This window comes from Myiozetetes cayanensis, unplaced genomic scaffold, assembly GCF_022539395.1.
Source record: "Myiozetetes cayanensis isolate MyiCay16 unplaced genomic scaffold, myiCay2020 scf17, whole genome shotgun sequence".
NCBI lineage: Eukaryota > Metazoa > Chordata > Aves > Passeriformes > Tyrannidae > Myiozetetes > Myiozetetes cayanensis.
In genome coordinates, this window is record NW_026087378.1 from 12,087,999 (window position 1) to 12,103,629 (window position 15,631).

The 15,631-nt window shown below is 43.3% G+C and overlaps 2 protein-coding genes across 3 annotated transcripts in view; one reads left to right on the forward strand and one right to left on the reverse strand.

The window, feature by feature from the left end:
- LOC126638559 (collagen alpha-1(XXIII) chain-like) overlaps positions 1–6,207 on the forward strand; it is a 167,494-nt gene extending 161,287 nt beyond the window's left edge. Inside the window, 8 exon segments of the mRNA XM_050312532.1 lie at positions 236–262; positions 721–792; positions 887–940; positions 1,222–1,248; positions 1,701–1,754; positions 2,349–2,435; positions 3,841–3,918; positions 6,160–6,207. Coding sequence (XP_050168489.1) covers positions 236–262; positions 721–792; positions 887–940; positions 1,222–1,248; positions 1,701–1,754; positions 2,349–2,435; positions 3,841–3,918; positions 6,160–6,207 — 447 coding nt within the window.
- HNRNPAB (heterogeneous nuclear ribonucleoprotein A/B) overlaps positions 5,111–15,631 on the reverse strand; it is a 28,528-nt gene continuing 18,007 nt past the window's right edge. For both annotated transcript variants that reach the window (XM_050312530.1, XM_050312528.1), the window contains one exon: positions 5,111–9,882. The gene's annotated coding sequence lies outside the window, so the exon portion shown is untranslated. The remainder of the gene's footprint in view (positions 9,883–15,631) is intronic.

Below are 15,631 nucleotides of genomic sequence, written 5' to 3' on the forward strand. Positions count from 1 at the left end.
ATTGCAGAGCTTTATTTGTCCCATGCTGCACTAAGTGGTCCTTTCCATCTCCCCTTCCCCCTAATTCGGTATCAGAGGACCAAATAAACTGCCACCTGTCTCGAAAAGAAATGTTTGGCCAGCCATTGTCAGGCCATAATTTGAGCAAGAAGTGGTTTGGGAAGGAAACTTTAGGGTGTGTTTGTAAATTCTGTTGTTTTCTTTTTTTTCAAATGCACCATTGTCTTTCCCACAGGGTCCTCCAGGAATCCAGGGGCCTAAAGTAAGTCAATAAATTAAATGTCACCCAGTTTCCCAGCTGCCCAGTGCATTATTTACAGGCTCACAAAGGCCTGTCAGCTCTGGAGACTGACTTTTTGGGTTGTGTTTTTTTTTTTTTTTTTTTTTTTTGGTCACTGTTGTCACAGCACATCCCTTGGCTACGCTGTTCAGCAGTGGGTGTTTCAGAAAACAAGCAGTTTGTCCTTCCAAACACATTTATGACCTAAAACCCCTCCTTGCAGCACAGAGTCCTGAAGGGCTGGCAGCACATGTTGAGTCAGGGCTTCTAAACCAAAAGGCTTCAACCTGCATTTTCAACTCTTTTCTTACATGGCTTGGCCCAGAGGAAAACATGACCAGCAGTGTGGGTGAAAGCAGGGGGGGTGGTGGGTGTGTGGGGTGGCTGCCCTGGGCAGAGCTGCCGGCTCTCCTTGGCTGATGCCATTTCAATTTACGCAGGGTTTGGACGGTGCAAAGGGAGAAAAAGGTGACAGTGGTGAGAAGGGGGACCACGGTGACACCGGCCCTGCTGTGAGTTGTTTTCCCAAACCTCATTTCTGGCTGTTGGCAGAAACCTGCCTGACAGCAACCATCCCAATGCCTTCTCGTTTCTTTGGAACTCCAGGGTCTCCCGGGCGCTCCAGGGCTCATTGGCTTGCCTGGTACCAAGGGAGAGAAGGTAATCCTTGGGGGTGGGAGAGGAGAAGTGGCATTGGGGTGCAACCCTAAAGCAGGGGCTGGGAAATCCTGCCGTGGGGAGTCCAGGCAGGGCTCCAGTCCAGCCAGGACTACCCTGGGGGGTCACAAAGAGCAGCCTCCAACCCCAGGGGCTGCTGGCTGAGCCCGTGCCCTTACTACCAAATTACACCAACTGGATAGAAGTTTGTCAGCAACACCAAACTCAATGCAGCACATCTTAATTTTTATTTTATGTCTTAATTTTTATTTTTACAACTGCAGGGAAAGCCCGGGGAGCCAGGATTGGATGTGAGTATGGAAACCATTAATTATTTATGTACAAACATGAACAACGTGCATGTAACTTGAGACTGCTGGGCAAATATGTAGCTAAGACTGTATAGACTACTCTCCCTTTTAAACACAGTGCACATGGAATGATGTCTGTAGGAAAGGGCTGAATTCAGACCAGTTGCTGGGATACTTCCCCTGCACGGTGGAACTGCTCAGCTAAAGGTGCCATGGGGGTTTCCCTTTCCAATTGAGGATATTTGTGTGGGATTCAGTCAAATGAAACTCTCTAATACCTGTAACATTACTGGGCTGTGGTGAAGCCCATCCAGCTTTCCCAAGACATTGCTGACTTATGAAGTCAATAGGAAGAAAATGTCATTCTTCACCATGGCAGGCTGGGCTGATGAACTTACAAAACCTTTTTTTATTTCTCTCTCTTTTTCCTCACCTAAAAATTGTTGTGATAGGGTTTCCCAGGTCTCAGAGGAGAGAAAGGAGAGCGAAGTGAAAGAGGCGAGAAGGTGAGTGGGTTATGGCTGCAGAGCTGCTCAAGGGGCAGGACAGGCTGTTCTTTCTGCCAGGTTGCCCTGGCTGCTGCTCCCCTCTCCAGACTGTTTCTCAAGTAATTCCTGAAAGGATAATTCCACAGCACAAGTGCTTGCCCAGTCCCATGGTGGGGCAGGACAGGCAGTTAAACTCCTACCCACTTTTTGTAAGCTTGACCCCCCACCCACAGCACAACCACTGTGGGGAAATGGAGCAGCCTGACAGCTCCAGGTTGCAAAGAACTGCTGGTCTTGGTTTCTAGACCTTGGAAATAGATCCAAGTCAAAGGTTTCACTACCGGGATCCTTAAAGGGATGCCCAGTTGAGTCCAGGGCTGCTGCTCCCACTCGCTGTCAGATACCAGCATTTAGTCAATCAATTATCTATTACAATATCTCCACCCAGCTTTTAACTGAAGGTTTTCACCACGATTTAATTACTCAGCTGAGGTTACACTTGTGCAAAATGTCCCCACTCTGGGTGAGGAGTGGGACTGTGTAAGTGCTGTGAGACATTAAGCAAAGGTGTTCCTTCTCCTTTTTCCTGATGTTTTCCTGCTGTGCTGACAGGGTGAGCGAGGAATACCAGGGAGAAAAGGAGCCAAGGGGCAGAAGGGGGAACCAGGCCCCCCTGGACTGGACCAGCCCTGTCCTGTGGTACGTCTTCCCTTTCACTCCTCCTGAGCTCGGGTTGCTGGGGCTGAAAAGGAGCCACAGCCTTTCAGCCAGGGAAAAGGAGGGAGGATTTGGGAGCTCTCTGGTTTGCAGTAAATCAGAGCAGATGGTTATTGTTTTCTCACTTTTCTTACTGGTTTATCTGCACTGCTGGAAGTTCACTGCTCGCTCTGAGGGCTCCTCGCTGGCCAGATGGGAGCAAGCCACAGCAGTAAAAACAGAGGATCTTTGTGTAAAGACCTTCCTATTGTAGTCAGGAACAATGGACCTCAGTAGAGCCCTTCAGGAGATAGTGTGAGGCTGCAGGCCTGAATGCCTGAAATCAGGGAGTTAACTCGGTGCTGTGGATGGGAGGTGATCTGAAAACAAGGTCAGCTCTATCCCTTCCATCCCAGCAAACCCAGCGAGGGACGAGCCTGGGGAAGAATGTTGGGAGTTGATGGCATCAGAGCTCTGCTGAAGAGAAGTGATGGATGAGCTGGAGCTCCCCAGGCTGCCAAGAAGTGCCTCTGGGAGAAGAGACCTCCCTGGGTTTCTCTGCCTGTGGCTCAGATCTGTCCCTTCTCAGACACATCCTGGGCCACCACTGTGCAGTGTGTACAAAGACAGGCTTTCCAGGAAACCTCCTGGGTGTTCGAGCCTGGGGAACCTGGATCTCCCAAGTCCACTTCCAGAACCTCTCATTCACTCAATAGAGCCCAGAGGAAAAAAAAAAAAATCTAGGCTGATTTATAAGTTATTTGACCTGGCAAAATTTACCTCCTTGTCATTGCTGTTTTTCACATAATGATTAAAACCAGAGAGATCCTTTCCCTAAAGTGCTTTGAGGGTGCAGGATGAAAAGTATCAACTACTGAACTGAAACTACTTAAATGTACCTGTTTAAGACCTGAGATCAGAGGCACAAATTAGTGCCAGGTACTTGCTCCAACACGATCCAAAACCCCATTTCTTGTCTAAATGTGTGACTTTTCCTCACCCTGCCAGCACAGCTATGGCACTCAAAGCTGTTGTATAGCCCCACCATACCAGTAAAAAGCTCCTTTAGGCAATATGCTTTATTTTGCTGGGAGATTGAATGTGAACTTCGATTAATTTTTTCCTCCCTCAACATGTTGGGTGATTTACCTCTTACCTCTTTGACTGTGCTGTTACAAACGTGGATCTCTGGTTCGTGTACAAATGATCTTTCCCAGATGGCAGGCTCTGTGTGTCTGTGAATTCCCTGCCATAAAACCACTCTGCTGACTTGCTGTGTCATCAGAAATGGAGCTGTGAAGCTCTAGACCCATCCTCCTCCTCCTCCTCCTCTGCTGAAATGTGGGTGTCTGTCTGAGTTACTTTTGGTCCTTTATCATTCTCAACAAGCAGCTGTCTTTCCAAACAGGGAGATCATAGCATTGCAGGCAGCAAAAGGGAGCCAGGTTTGCCAGGCCTGGATGGGGTGAGCGTGCCCTGCCCTTTGGTACAGTATCTGCTCTGTCTTTCTTGCATGCCTGTGGTGTGTGTTCCTGCTGGGGCCAAGCCCTCCTGTCCTGAGAAGCAAATCCCTCCAGGGAGAGGAAGGACACAAGGGAGCAGGGCTGGAAGGAGATGTTTCACTTTGGCATTTGGGGAAGGATGCCAATGTCTTGTGCCTGATTCCTGCTCCCAGTCCAAGTGGCTTTAGACAAGGAGTGTAAACCACGGGAGATCACGGAGAGGACGCTGCTCCCTTCTGGCAACAGATGCTCAAAGTTAGCTATGGTTTCTCTCAGCACCTGTGGCCCAGTTTGGTTCCCCTGGTGCTGGTGCAGCCCTGGGAGTCCCATTCCCAGCTGGGATTTGAAAAGCTCTCCTCAAATGAAGGGCCAGCCCTGCAGAGCGGGGTCACTGGCACTCTGGGCATCAGAAGGGCTTTGTTGTGTCAGCACAGAGCTCAGGTTGGGGCCAGTGGTTACGCAGGAAGGTTCGTGCTCTCCTCCCCAAAAGGGCTCTGCACGAATAGTCATTGTTTTATTTTCATATTTTTCACCATAGAAAATGCTGCATGTCAGATGATTTGCAGTTGTCCTCAGAGAAACAAAAGGGCAGTAAGCTGTTTCTCTTTCAAAAAGCCAAATTACTTTCAGATGTGACAAAAAAACCCAATTCCTAACAGCAGGCCAGCTCCAGCTCTTCATATTTACTCCCCAGAGATGTTCTATTTACTAAGCATCTCCCATCTTAACTGTACAGAAAACACAGGCCCTATCCATCTGTATTGAAGGCACTGTAAACTGCAGTAGGTGATTTCTCCAAGATGAAACTCCAACATGACCAGTTAATCTGGAATCACTCAAGTGAAACGTGGTAGAAAGGTGTGGAGTTTTAGGATGGCCAAACTAAGTATTTTGAGGAAGGAATAAAAAAAAAAACAGGGCAGAAATGAACTCTGTGACCATCTGTGTTAGGGTCTGCTCTAACAGCAGGTCAGGATCTTTCTGAGTCAAACAACTGCTCTGCACCTTGTCCCCTGTCCCCTTCACCCCCAGACAACTCTGGCAAATGTACCAATTGTACTTTTCTTATTAATAGTTATGGAGCAAAACATCGACTGTGTCTGCAGAGAAACGTGTGTTTTCTAACTAATGTCATAGAAAAGCACATGAAAATAACTTGACTTCTTACACTATGAGTAGCTGGAGAGGGTAACCTTACTTCACTGCATCTGTTTTATTGGGCATAGGCTATTTTACATATAAAATCAATACAGAATACAAAAAATGTGATGACTGACATTTACAGTAAAAAATGTAAAATTGCATTTTGACCTCTGTTTGCACTGGCAGTTCCCTCTGCTGCACACACACCCTCGTGGCTTCCCACCCCCACCAGGGAATCTGAGGTGGCTCTGAGGGAAGGGTCAGTGCATGTGTGCTCTCTGTGGCTCTACATGCAGAAATTCATGGAATCGGAGATCCAAGAGCCTGAAAAACATCCCAGCATCCCAAAAGGCAGCTGAAGTCAACTGTTTCTTCTAAAGTGTCTTGAAAGAGCTGGTCATGCAAAGCCTGTTCCTCTTCTAAGGGGCTCCTTTCCTTCTCAGTGCTCTCCTCCTGGTCAGTGAGCTCTTCTCTGGCTCTCTGGGGTTTGTGTGCTGCTTGAATCTCCATTGGAACAAGAGAAATGTTTTCACTCCCTGTGCATAGTCCACAACTCATCCTATCTCAATCAGTTCAGCAGCTCAAGATTTCTTAAAGAAACTAAGTACTGCAGGATCAAATTTAACACAATCAGGATACCATCCAGAAAAAAACCAGACCTACATCACCTCCCCCCCAGCTGAAAAGCACATTTTTACAGAAAGTACATTTCCACATCATGCTTTCCATATTTATGTCTGATTGCAAAAACCACTACCTTATAAAACAGATCATGAAGTTAATGAACTGTGGTTTCAAATCTTTATATTTGTTCACTTTTTCTCTTTTGTTTGAAGGAAAACGGAAAGTGTAGATTTCTGATTTTTTTTTTACCCTGGGGTGCATTCAATTTTGTGTTGTGTGTGACACATGGATTACATTGCCTGCATATTTATTTTTGTGCATATACAGTAAATGGGTTTTGCATGGTAATTAACAGTGTTGCTAAACTACTCACTGTTGTGACAACTGAGCTTCAGGTTTTGGGGCCTGACACTTAAGCCACTGTCAAGAAAACTGAATCTGTAAATTCAATTTTGCAGGGACCAGACGGACTGCCAGTAGCAGGATGTTGGCATAAGGTACAGTAATATTAACCACTGCATGTCCCTGAACAGGCCCTGAGTAATTTTTCTGGCTGCATGGTGATTGTTTGCCCTGCTGCACGTCCCTTACGTGCCTGGCAGACACAACGTCATGCCTTGGGAGAGCAACATTCCAGCAGCTTCATGTCTTGTTCCCCACTGCTCTAGGCTGGTGCTGGGAACACCAAGAACTTGCTAAGCACAAAAAAATCTTTGTTGTTAATGCTGTCAGTAGAATGACTTTTTACAGGCTTGCTCAGGCTTTTATTGTGGCCCAGGCAGCTCAGGAAAGGCTGCACCACTCTGCAAGATGTGCTCCTGTAACTCCCTCAGCTCATAACCTCTAGATGAGAATTTTACAGCAGGTTATTGCTTTGTTGCAGAGTCACAAACATTTATGGCCAAACAAGGGCCCTTCTGCCCCTGTAATTCCAGCCCAAAGCCACCACACTGGCTGAGTGCTGCAATCAGTACCCCTGGGGGCAGGTAATTCATTCCATCTCCTGCACCCAGAACAGCCAGGGGGTTGTAAGTGCTAGTGCAGCCTGGGAGAACGAGGACAGAAGTGTCCACTGGGACACGAGGATTTAATCCAGACCTGCAGGAGGACACTCATTCTCTGCCAAGGGTACGACACTGAAGCTGAGAGGAATCACTGACCCGGTTGTACGTGGATGCAGTTGGGAGTTAACAGCAAGCATGTTGCAAACCCTCAGTTAGAATGTGAGCACACCCTTAGTACATCAAAGTTTTTAATTATGTGTCATTTGGATGTCTTGTTAATATTAAAAGAAATCTGAATGCCAATCCTTGTAATACTAACAATAAGGTTAGGAAGTGTAATGAATGGAGCATTTCTCTGATTAAAATGTTTGTCTGTGTGTTCTTTTTTCAGTGATCGCTAAGCATGAAGCACAATATGTAAATAATGTGATATATTTTGATCTTTTTAATTTTTGTATAAAAAAAGGAAAAAAAAAAAACTTTCGACAGTAATATATTGACCTTTTTTTATACCGGATTCTGACATTTATGGACTTGGAAAATATTGTAAAGCTCCCAAAGCCATAAAATACGCATGGTAACACCAGGATTTGATAAAGGTACTGCTGCCAGTAGCTGGGAATGAACAGTATTTTCACTGCTCGTGCTGCTGTGTGAACTAACAGTACTGAGCCAGCTGCTCGTGGGCCTCACTCAGTGCACGGAGGGCAAATCCCTGTCCTGGTCTGGCTCTCACCTCTGTGTCTGCTCTGCATTGCACATTAAAAGGGGGAAAGAACCTGGCTGAAAACAAAGAAGAAGAGGATGCAGCCCTGAAAATGGAAGAAGCTGCTGTCAACTGTCTGGGCAGACGGGACAAGGACTTGCAACCTGCAGAGGAGACAAAGCTGAGCTCCGTTCGTCGCTGCTGGAGTGGAAACAGCAGCTCTGGGGCTGAGCAGAACAACCCTGACTGCCTCTGGTTATTTCTACAACCATGAGAAGCTTTTTTTCCCTCAAGGGGAAGCACCTCTAGGTCCTGGTCCTGGGGTCTGTGCCTGAAGATGTGCCAGCACTTTGTTCCTGTGGAAGCCCAATTCCCCAGGAAGCCTCTGCTGGAGAATTTCAAAACACAAAAACGTGGCAATACTTTCAGTGCAGAGCTGCAGGACAGGGAGGGCTCTGCTGAAGTCCCTTCTTAAACAACAGAGCATATAATTTTGCTGTTGGGATTCCTAGAACTTGGGAGTTTGGAGTATTTAATTGTCTTGGTTTGTGGGTTTCATTTACTTATTTTTTTCTTGGTTTACATGGTTTTAACTGTAAACTCTAAACTCTGCACACTCCTCTTGTCTTCTTCCTTCTCGTCCCCCTTTTCAGTCTCTTTCTTTAAACTATCTCAGGCACATCCCATGGAGAGCAGGGCAATGAATAAAAGGATTATTATTTTGATATCTGCATATGCCACTGCGAGATCCATTAAAAACTATTCCTCAGTTCCCATTTTTTGAGATGTTGAGAAAAACAGAGGCTGTGCAGTAGAGAGCCATAAAAAATTATTTCCAAAAGGAAAAGGATGGTTTACAGCTGAGTCTGTTCAGCTTACAATGAAGATCAAGAGGCAACCAGATTCCTTTACAGGGAGGAGATATTTTCTATTAACAAGTTCTTAAACTGAACAGAGAAACATGTACAAACATCCATCCAGTGGGTAGAAGCTGAAGCTACACAAACTCAAACAAGCAAGCTGTGGATTTTTATTGGTGAGACTGGTTAATCCTAACCAGGCCAGTGATGTAATCCCCATCACTTTAATGCCTTTTTTTGATGTAACAGATCATTTCTGGAGGAAATACTTTAGCCCCAGACAGGTTGATGGGTTCTGTGTGGGCGTCTTAGATGAAATGAAGAGCCTGACCATGATATCAAACAGATGATATCAGGGCTCTCTGTGGCCTTGATCTTAGAGAACACAGACTGGAGTCATTTTTGGTGCCCTGAGTAGATCCAAAAACCTCTGTTAGATTCTTGCTTCGCTGCAACTCCTACTGCCAGAGAGAGCTTGAGAGAGGGATGCGACTGTCCAGGTGCAACTGCCCTGTACAGGCTGACCTGGTGCTACAGGAATTCCTGCTCCAGTGTTGTGAACAACAGTGGGAATGTGCTTCATGCTCCATGCAGGTTGGGTGATGGCTGTGGGTTACCTGTGACTGGGTCCTGGGTGTCCTTGAGGTCGTGTCTTTAGCTGGGAGCACGTGTTGTGTGCTGGTAAATGCTGCACTGCCCATCTGCCTTGGTGGGTGTGGGCACAGGAGACTAAAAGGGCTGTAGGCAGTGAAATTGTTACCTGTCATTGTTGGCTGCTTAGGGTCTACACCTACACATCACTTGTGGCTATACTTGGCATCTTCACCAGTTACTCACCATTTTCTTGGTCACCATATAGATTAAATCCATGTAAATTCATATCAACTAACAAATCAAGAAACAAGAATTATGTAACTCAAAACAGCAATGAAAATGCATTTTATTTACTTCCATTTCATGTTCTTAGCTATCACTTTTGGTGTAGGGGTTTTTAAAGGCATAAGGAGCAGCTAACAAGCTCCCACTGGCTTTTAGTGCTTTTGAAAAACCCCTTTATTGTCCCAAATTAAAGCTAAAAAAATCTTCTGTGAAAGGTTGAAGGCAAATCTCTCATTGATGTCGCCAGGAAGATCTGTAATTGTTCCCTTAATGTACAGTTGCTCTTCCCATCTGCCCCAGTCATCTCCAAACTAAAAGCAATTCACTACTCCAAACCACACTGTGGGCTTCTACACTCAAATTCCTGCCCGTGTCCTGATCACGGAACCTCTTTCAGTATCAATGAGAGTTCAGTCCCCAGAATGACTGCAGAAAGCACAAGAATCTGGAAGTGTCCACAAACAATCTACAATGCAGATAGAAAAGTCTTGTTTTACATACGCTGGCAAAAACTAAACAGCTTTCTATCTAGCTCCTACTTGAAGAAGTTTGATATCACTGAAGCTACAAGACAAGCTAACCTCCAAAGCTTATGAAATTATATTAAAATTTATATTTTCTCTGAGGAAATACCCCGAAGTCCTATTATCTTCAGGTAAACAAGTCAGTATTCCGTCTTCAACTTGTGGAATATCCAGTGCTTGTAGGCATCAACTGTGACCACTGCCAGGCCTGCAAAACATTGACACAGAATACCAGAATTGTGCTTTACCTATTGCTCCTCGCCGTCCCCCTCCCAGCACAGAGCTCTGCTGCCACAGCACCCGGGACATCGGTTGTTAGGGAGGAAGAGCTCGTTTGGAATCACCTAAACCTCGTAACCAGGGGGGTTATTGCCCATCTGCTCTACCAAGCCCTTCCACCACCAAAGCAGTGGAGCTCTGTGGGGAGCAGAGCAGGGACTGTGGTTCTGATCAGCACTTTGAAGTCCCTCCTGGTCCCCAGCTGAGATCGTGAATTTGGCCTTTACGTTCTGAACTGAGTGTACCTTTGTTCCCTGCCCATGGCAGGGAGATGGAACTGGATGACCTTTCAGAGTTCCTTCACACCCAAACCATTCTTTGATTATCAATCACATCACTCTGATCAACAGACTTTATTAGAGGGACTGTTGGGTTTTGTATGGATTGCACAGAGTGTAAATCTGTTTGGACTTCCATGTGCCTTCCACACACACACATATTTAGAAGAGTAGGTTGTTAAATACAGAGCAGTCATGATCTTATTGCAGCGAGTTAAAAAAAGATGTGCTTTGCTCAGCAACTTCATGCCAGATCAGTTGATTATTTTCTCCTTCCAGATGAAAATGTTTATGTGGGTCTTTTTGAATACTTTCGAGTTTGCAAATAGCTCACGAAGACGAATTTTACTTTTAGGTAGCACTGGCAGTCTTGCTGCAACTCAGTCATGCTCTCAGTCTCTCACAAAGCACAGGGCATTTTTTTCCCCAGGAAACCTCTTTTGTTTTCCCTTCTGGTTGGAAAGAATGTGAGACTGTTTTACAGCAATCCTGAAGTGCAGCAAAATGTTACCACTACATGTCAGTAGCAATAAAGATGATTGACAGGGAGGCTGCTAATGCTTACGAAATGTGGGTCAGTCTGAGACCGAACAACTGATTTTTCTTGATCACTAAAATATTTGGTATATTGACTCCATGGATTCATCAACAAGCATTCTGGGTAACACACTGAAGTTACTGATCTTGGGGGAACCTGAAACTCAGACAAATTTACTTTTGTTTTCTAGTTTACAAACCCAACTTCCTTTCCCTAATTTAAATGCCTGTGAAAGCATGGTGGTTTCCATTAGGTTAAGCTAACCACGTCTGCCTGCTGCCCGGGAGCAGAGGACAAGCAGCTTTCTCTAAGGCTTGTTCTATTTACAGTTGTGGTTGACAATTATCTTTCCAGTCGCTACCAAACATCCTCTCTCTAACGGGCTGGAGGGAAGCAAAGTTCCCAAACTGAATCCTAAGGGCACAAGAGCTCACTTGAAAGCCCTGAAAGGGTTTTTCAGCCACAAAGCTCTGCAGGCAGGGCTGCCTTGCCATGAGACAGGGCAGGTCATGTCAGTCCTGGTGCCCCAGGAGTGGTGATGCTGCACCCAACTGGGGAGAATGATTTGGGGGAGAGGGGGAACGTGGCCAGAAAACCCCACATGTGTAACTCCAGCAGTGCTGGCAGCTCGAGAGGGCCCTTGCCAGAGCATGAAGCCGATGATTTGGCCTGTGCTGATGGGGACAAGTGAGATCAATTAAGAGTTTTGCAGCTGAATCGTGGCTTGGCCAGTGAGTTCAGGAATATTTCTCTGGATTATGAAACAGGTGGCAGAGAAATCCCGATCTGACTCCAAACTGAAACTGTTTCCAAGTGTCAATGAACCAAGATTTTACTTCAAAAAAAAAAAAAATCATCAAGATGTTGCCTCATGCTTTGTTTAATTCCCATGGAGGAGTCCTGTACTCACTGCTTCTGACACTTGCTGTATATAGGATGGTGATGAATTGATTTCCAGATGGATTTTTCTCCTATTTAAAAATAAGAATGTTTCTCCTAATGGTAAGCAACTTTCTGATGTGTTTTTTTCTTTTTAGGAAACCAATAGGTGGAATATTTAGATGAGCTTTTGTCTTCTGTAATTTCATTAATTCAGCATTTTAAATTCTTAAGCAAACCAGCAAAACACGTGGGAGGTTTCAGTATCTCAAGACATCCCATGCAATGATGCCAAATAATCCCCAGAGAATGACCCAGGCTGACCTGTGGTTTTAAGATTATTATAGTAACCCACTAATAACCAGGCTAAATTTTTATACACATGGTTTTGCAGTCAACCAAACACAGCAGGCTCTTGGGCAAGAATAAGAAACCACCCATCATAATGCACGAATAATTGAAGTTAATAATAAAATGTATTTAATTTTTTAAAAATGTATTTCGAGTTATAAGATGGCAGAAATTTCCAGCTTTATAATGGTAAATAACTCCACCCCATGCCTCCTTAGCCTGTCAATAGAATGTGTATTATGAAGGTGTGTCAGAGCACAGATTTCCTGCTCAGTGAATGGTGATTCAATGCTGCCCTCCAGAGGAGATATTTTTAATAAAAAACAAATTTATGCACATTTTATGCTGTGACACTGTCCCTTAACTGGCAGCGCAGAGAGACTTCTGCATAACTCTGTGGTTTGAACTGATATTTGTAAAAACAGCAGTACACAGATAAAAATTTTGGTTTCTTTTCCAAAGCTGGTATTTCTGTCTTGGGAAATACTATCATATTCTCACTTGTTTTTTCAGTCCTATGCTTGCCCAGATAATTTAAAGCATTACACAAATCAAATCAACCTGTAGCAGGTTACATGTCATGTTTCCATTTTTAAAATTTTGAGCATGAAAGCTTGGAGTTATTTTCTTTAGAGAAAAAAGATTTTTAGTTAAGATATGCAAAAATATTAATTTAAAAAAATTATAAAAAATGTAAAAATTAAAACATCCCCAAACCACTTATCCTGGACAAACACTTGCAAGGTATGTGGCTGGATTCAGCTGAGTTTGGTGCTCTAGCAGAGCTCTGTGTGTCCTCAGCAGGTGTCCAGGGCTGGATTAATTTGGAATTCCTGAGTTTTACCTTTCACTACCTGCTGACACGCTGAGCAGCACAGCCAGCCTTCCAGCTTTTTAACCAGGGAGATGTTGAAGTGGGAGATTGAAATACCTGGATAATTTCAAGAGGCCCAAGAAAGACACTTTTGCTCACTCAGGCAGTGACTGTGGCACAAACTGACCTTGGCAACCTTACAGGACAGTGTTTATGCAACAATATTTCTTGGCCTCTTTTGCAATAGGTTTTTTTTTTAAATTTATGGGTATTTTTCTTTTTCATAAAAAGGAGGGGGCAGAGGGAAACATCTGGTCACTCTAGTTAGTCCAGTCTCAGTGTCATTTGCTGGAGTCACCTGCCTTCTAATTGTGTCCCTGGCACTGCACTGAACCTGGCCAGAATTTGTTTGAAATACTTCTCTTCTTCAGGGAATCTACTGCAGACTGAGGCAAAGCAGGCAGTAAAAAAATCCATTTCCTAAGCCTGATTTTCCCTGATGATCATTTAGATTTGTAAGCTAAAAACTGCAGTGTTTTCACATCCCCAGGTGAGTTACTGCAACTTTTCCACGTGCTTATAAGGGGTGTGTAAATGTTGTGTAACCTGCAGCTAAAGCAAGTGCTGAAAATCTGAGTTAAAAATCAATGGAGGAAGGACTTTAATAGATTATATTATTGTATACTACTGGGGAGAGCTTGGGGGAAACCACAGGAAAGCTGGGAAACTTGAGTTTTCCATGCATAATAAGTTGAATTATTGACAGGAGAGTGGAATAACAATGGAACAAGAATTATATTAGTAACATTTGTGGTTTTCCTATGTCTTAGGACAACAATTAATTCCTGTTTGTTAAGTTGCCTCATAGTTGCATATTTTTGTGGAACAGTGTGTCAGTGTGTGGTTTCTTATATAATGTAGATAATGAACAGAAACTGAAAATGGAGATGGCCCAAGCATCTGTAAATGACACTAATACTCCTTGCTGCTTTTATATGTACTATTAAATACTGCATTTGAACAGTGCATTTTATATGAATTTATGAAGTGCAGGCAAGTCTGTATCAAACTTGCATTTCTGCAATTATATTAAAAATTAGGACCTGGTTTTGCAAAGCAAAAGCACCCACATTACCCATTGAATTTGTGAATTTAGCAGAAGAGGCAGTGAACTGCCATCACTCAGAGTGGGAGTTGGAGTCCTGTTGTGTTTGCTGGTTTGTTTCCTAGAGTGCAGTTTTACAGACAATTCCATAACATAGCTGCTTTTTGTGTTACTATTTGGGGTTCCTAAAAAAATCAAAAATCTTCAGTATGAGGGAAGTTCAGCACAAAACACCACAGTCAAAACCTGCTCTATGTCCATTCTATATCCATTTCTTTGGACATAGAAATATTACAAAACTGGCATGTACACCAACATTTGAGAAACTGTACCTGCTGGTACTTAAAACCTTACTTATTTGTAGAAAAATACATGCAGTGTGTGCCTTCTCTGTCCATATTTGTTTGGAAATTATGCCAGTAGAGCTTAATCCTCCACCCTGTTATGCAAGTGTCCCTCATTTGTGGAGTGGTTGCATCACTCCAGGGAGGCTGTTCAGAGGAGAAAGGGCTGTTTGTGTGTGTGCAGCTTGGACACTTTGCCAAAATTAGTTTTGTTTTGAATGTATTTACATGGTATTCTATACAAAGCTGACTAAATCTATATATAGATATTAAAAATGTAGAAAATGTATTTAACATCTCTACTTGCAAACTTTTTGTGATTTTTTTTTAATCATGTATGTGCCATGAAAAGTATTCTATTTACTCATTTCTTTGGGGAACAACTACTTTAAAAATGAAGGCATTAATAACAGTATTTCTTATCCATTGTTTTAACATGTTAAAATGGTATTAATTAGTACTGCATCATGTATTTCTAGTTTTAAAGCTGTAATGGACAATACATTACCTTGAGACCTCAAAAAAATTTTTTTTCTTGTGCTTTTTTTTAATAAAAGCAAAGACTAGATTTTAAAAAATGGTCTCTCTGTACAGATTACTTTTGCAGTTGTGTGAATATGTATAATGAACTCTGCATTTGTAACCAAGAGTAAACTTTCCAAATTGTAAATGTTCAGGTTGTTCTTATAAATAGCCAGTAAATATCTTAACCAGACAAGAGTTCAAATAAAGATTAACAGATAATTAACTTTTTCTCCACTGTCTTTTGTTACTTAAAACCTTTTTATGAAACAACTGGGTTTCACTTCCTAAATTCAATCTAACTTTTAGGTGCATAGCAATTTGGTTTTGCATTCTCCACATTACACGAAGTTTAAATTGCTCCTGTGTTTATCGAGTAGTTGCAACTAGAGATAATTCTGGTGGCTGTAGCTGGTCAGCAAAGTTTGCCAAGAATAATTTTTAAAGGGTCTGCTCTGTTTAGAAAAACACCTGAACAGATGTTGTCAGCAAAAGAATGTGAATGAGTACTTGGAAGGAAAAAAAAATTGTGGCATTTTTTAGGAGGAATCTGGCTAAGTTAATGAATTGGGTTATGGATACAACACCTACACAGTAGAACTTAACCTATCCCAGAACCTCCCTTCTGGCTATCGTCTCCTTATTTTTCTTTCGGTAATTCTAGTCAAACAGGAACAGAGGAATAACCATTCTAATCTGACGATGAATCCTAACTATTGCCAGTCCTAGGACTGGCTTTTAAGGAGTCGTCAGTCAGGTCTACTTTTATCTCCCACCGACCAAACACAGAGGTACAACATATATATGTTGGGTTTACTTTTGCTTAAGTAGTCAAGCACGTGTTGAA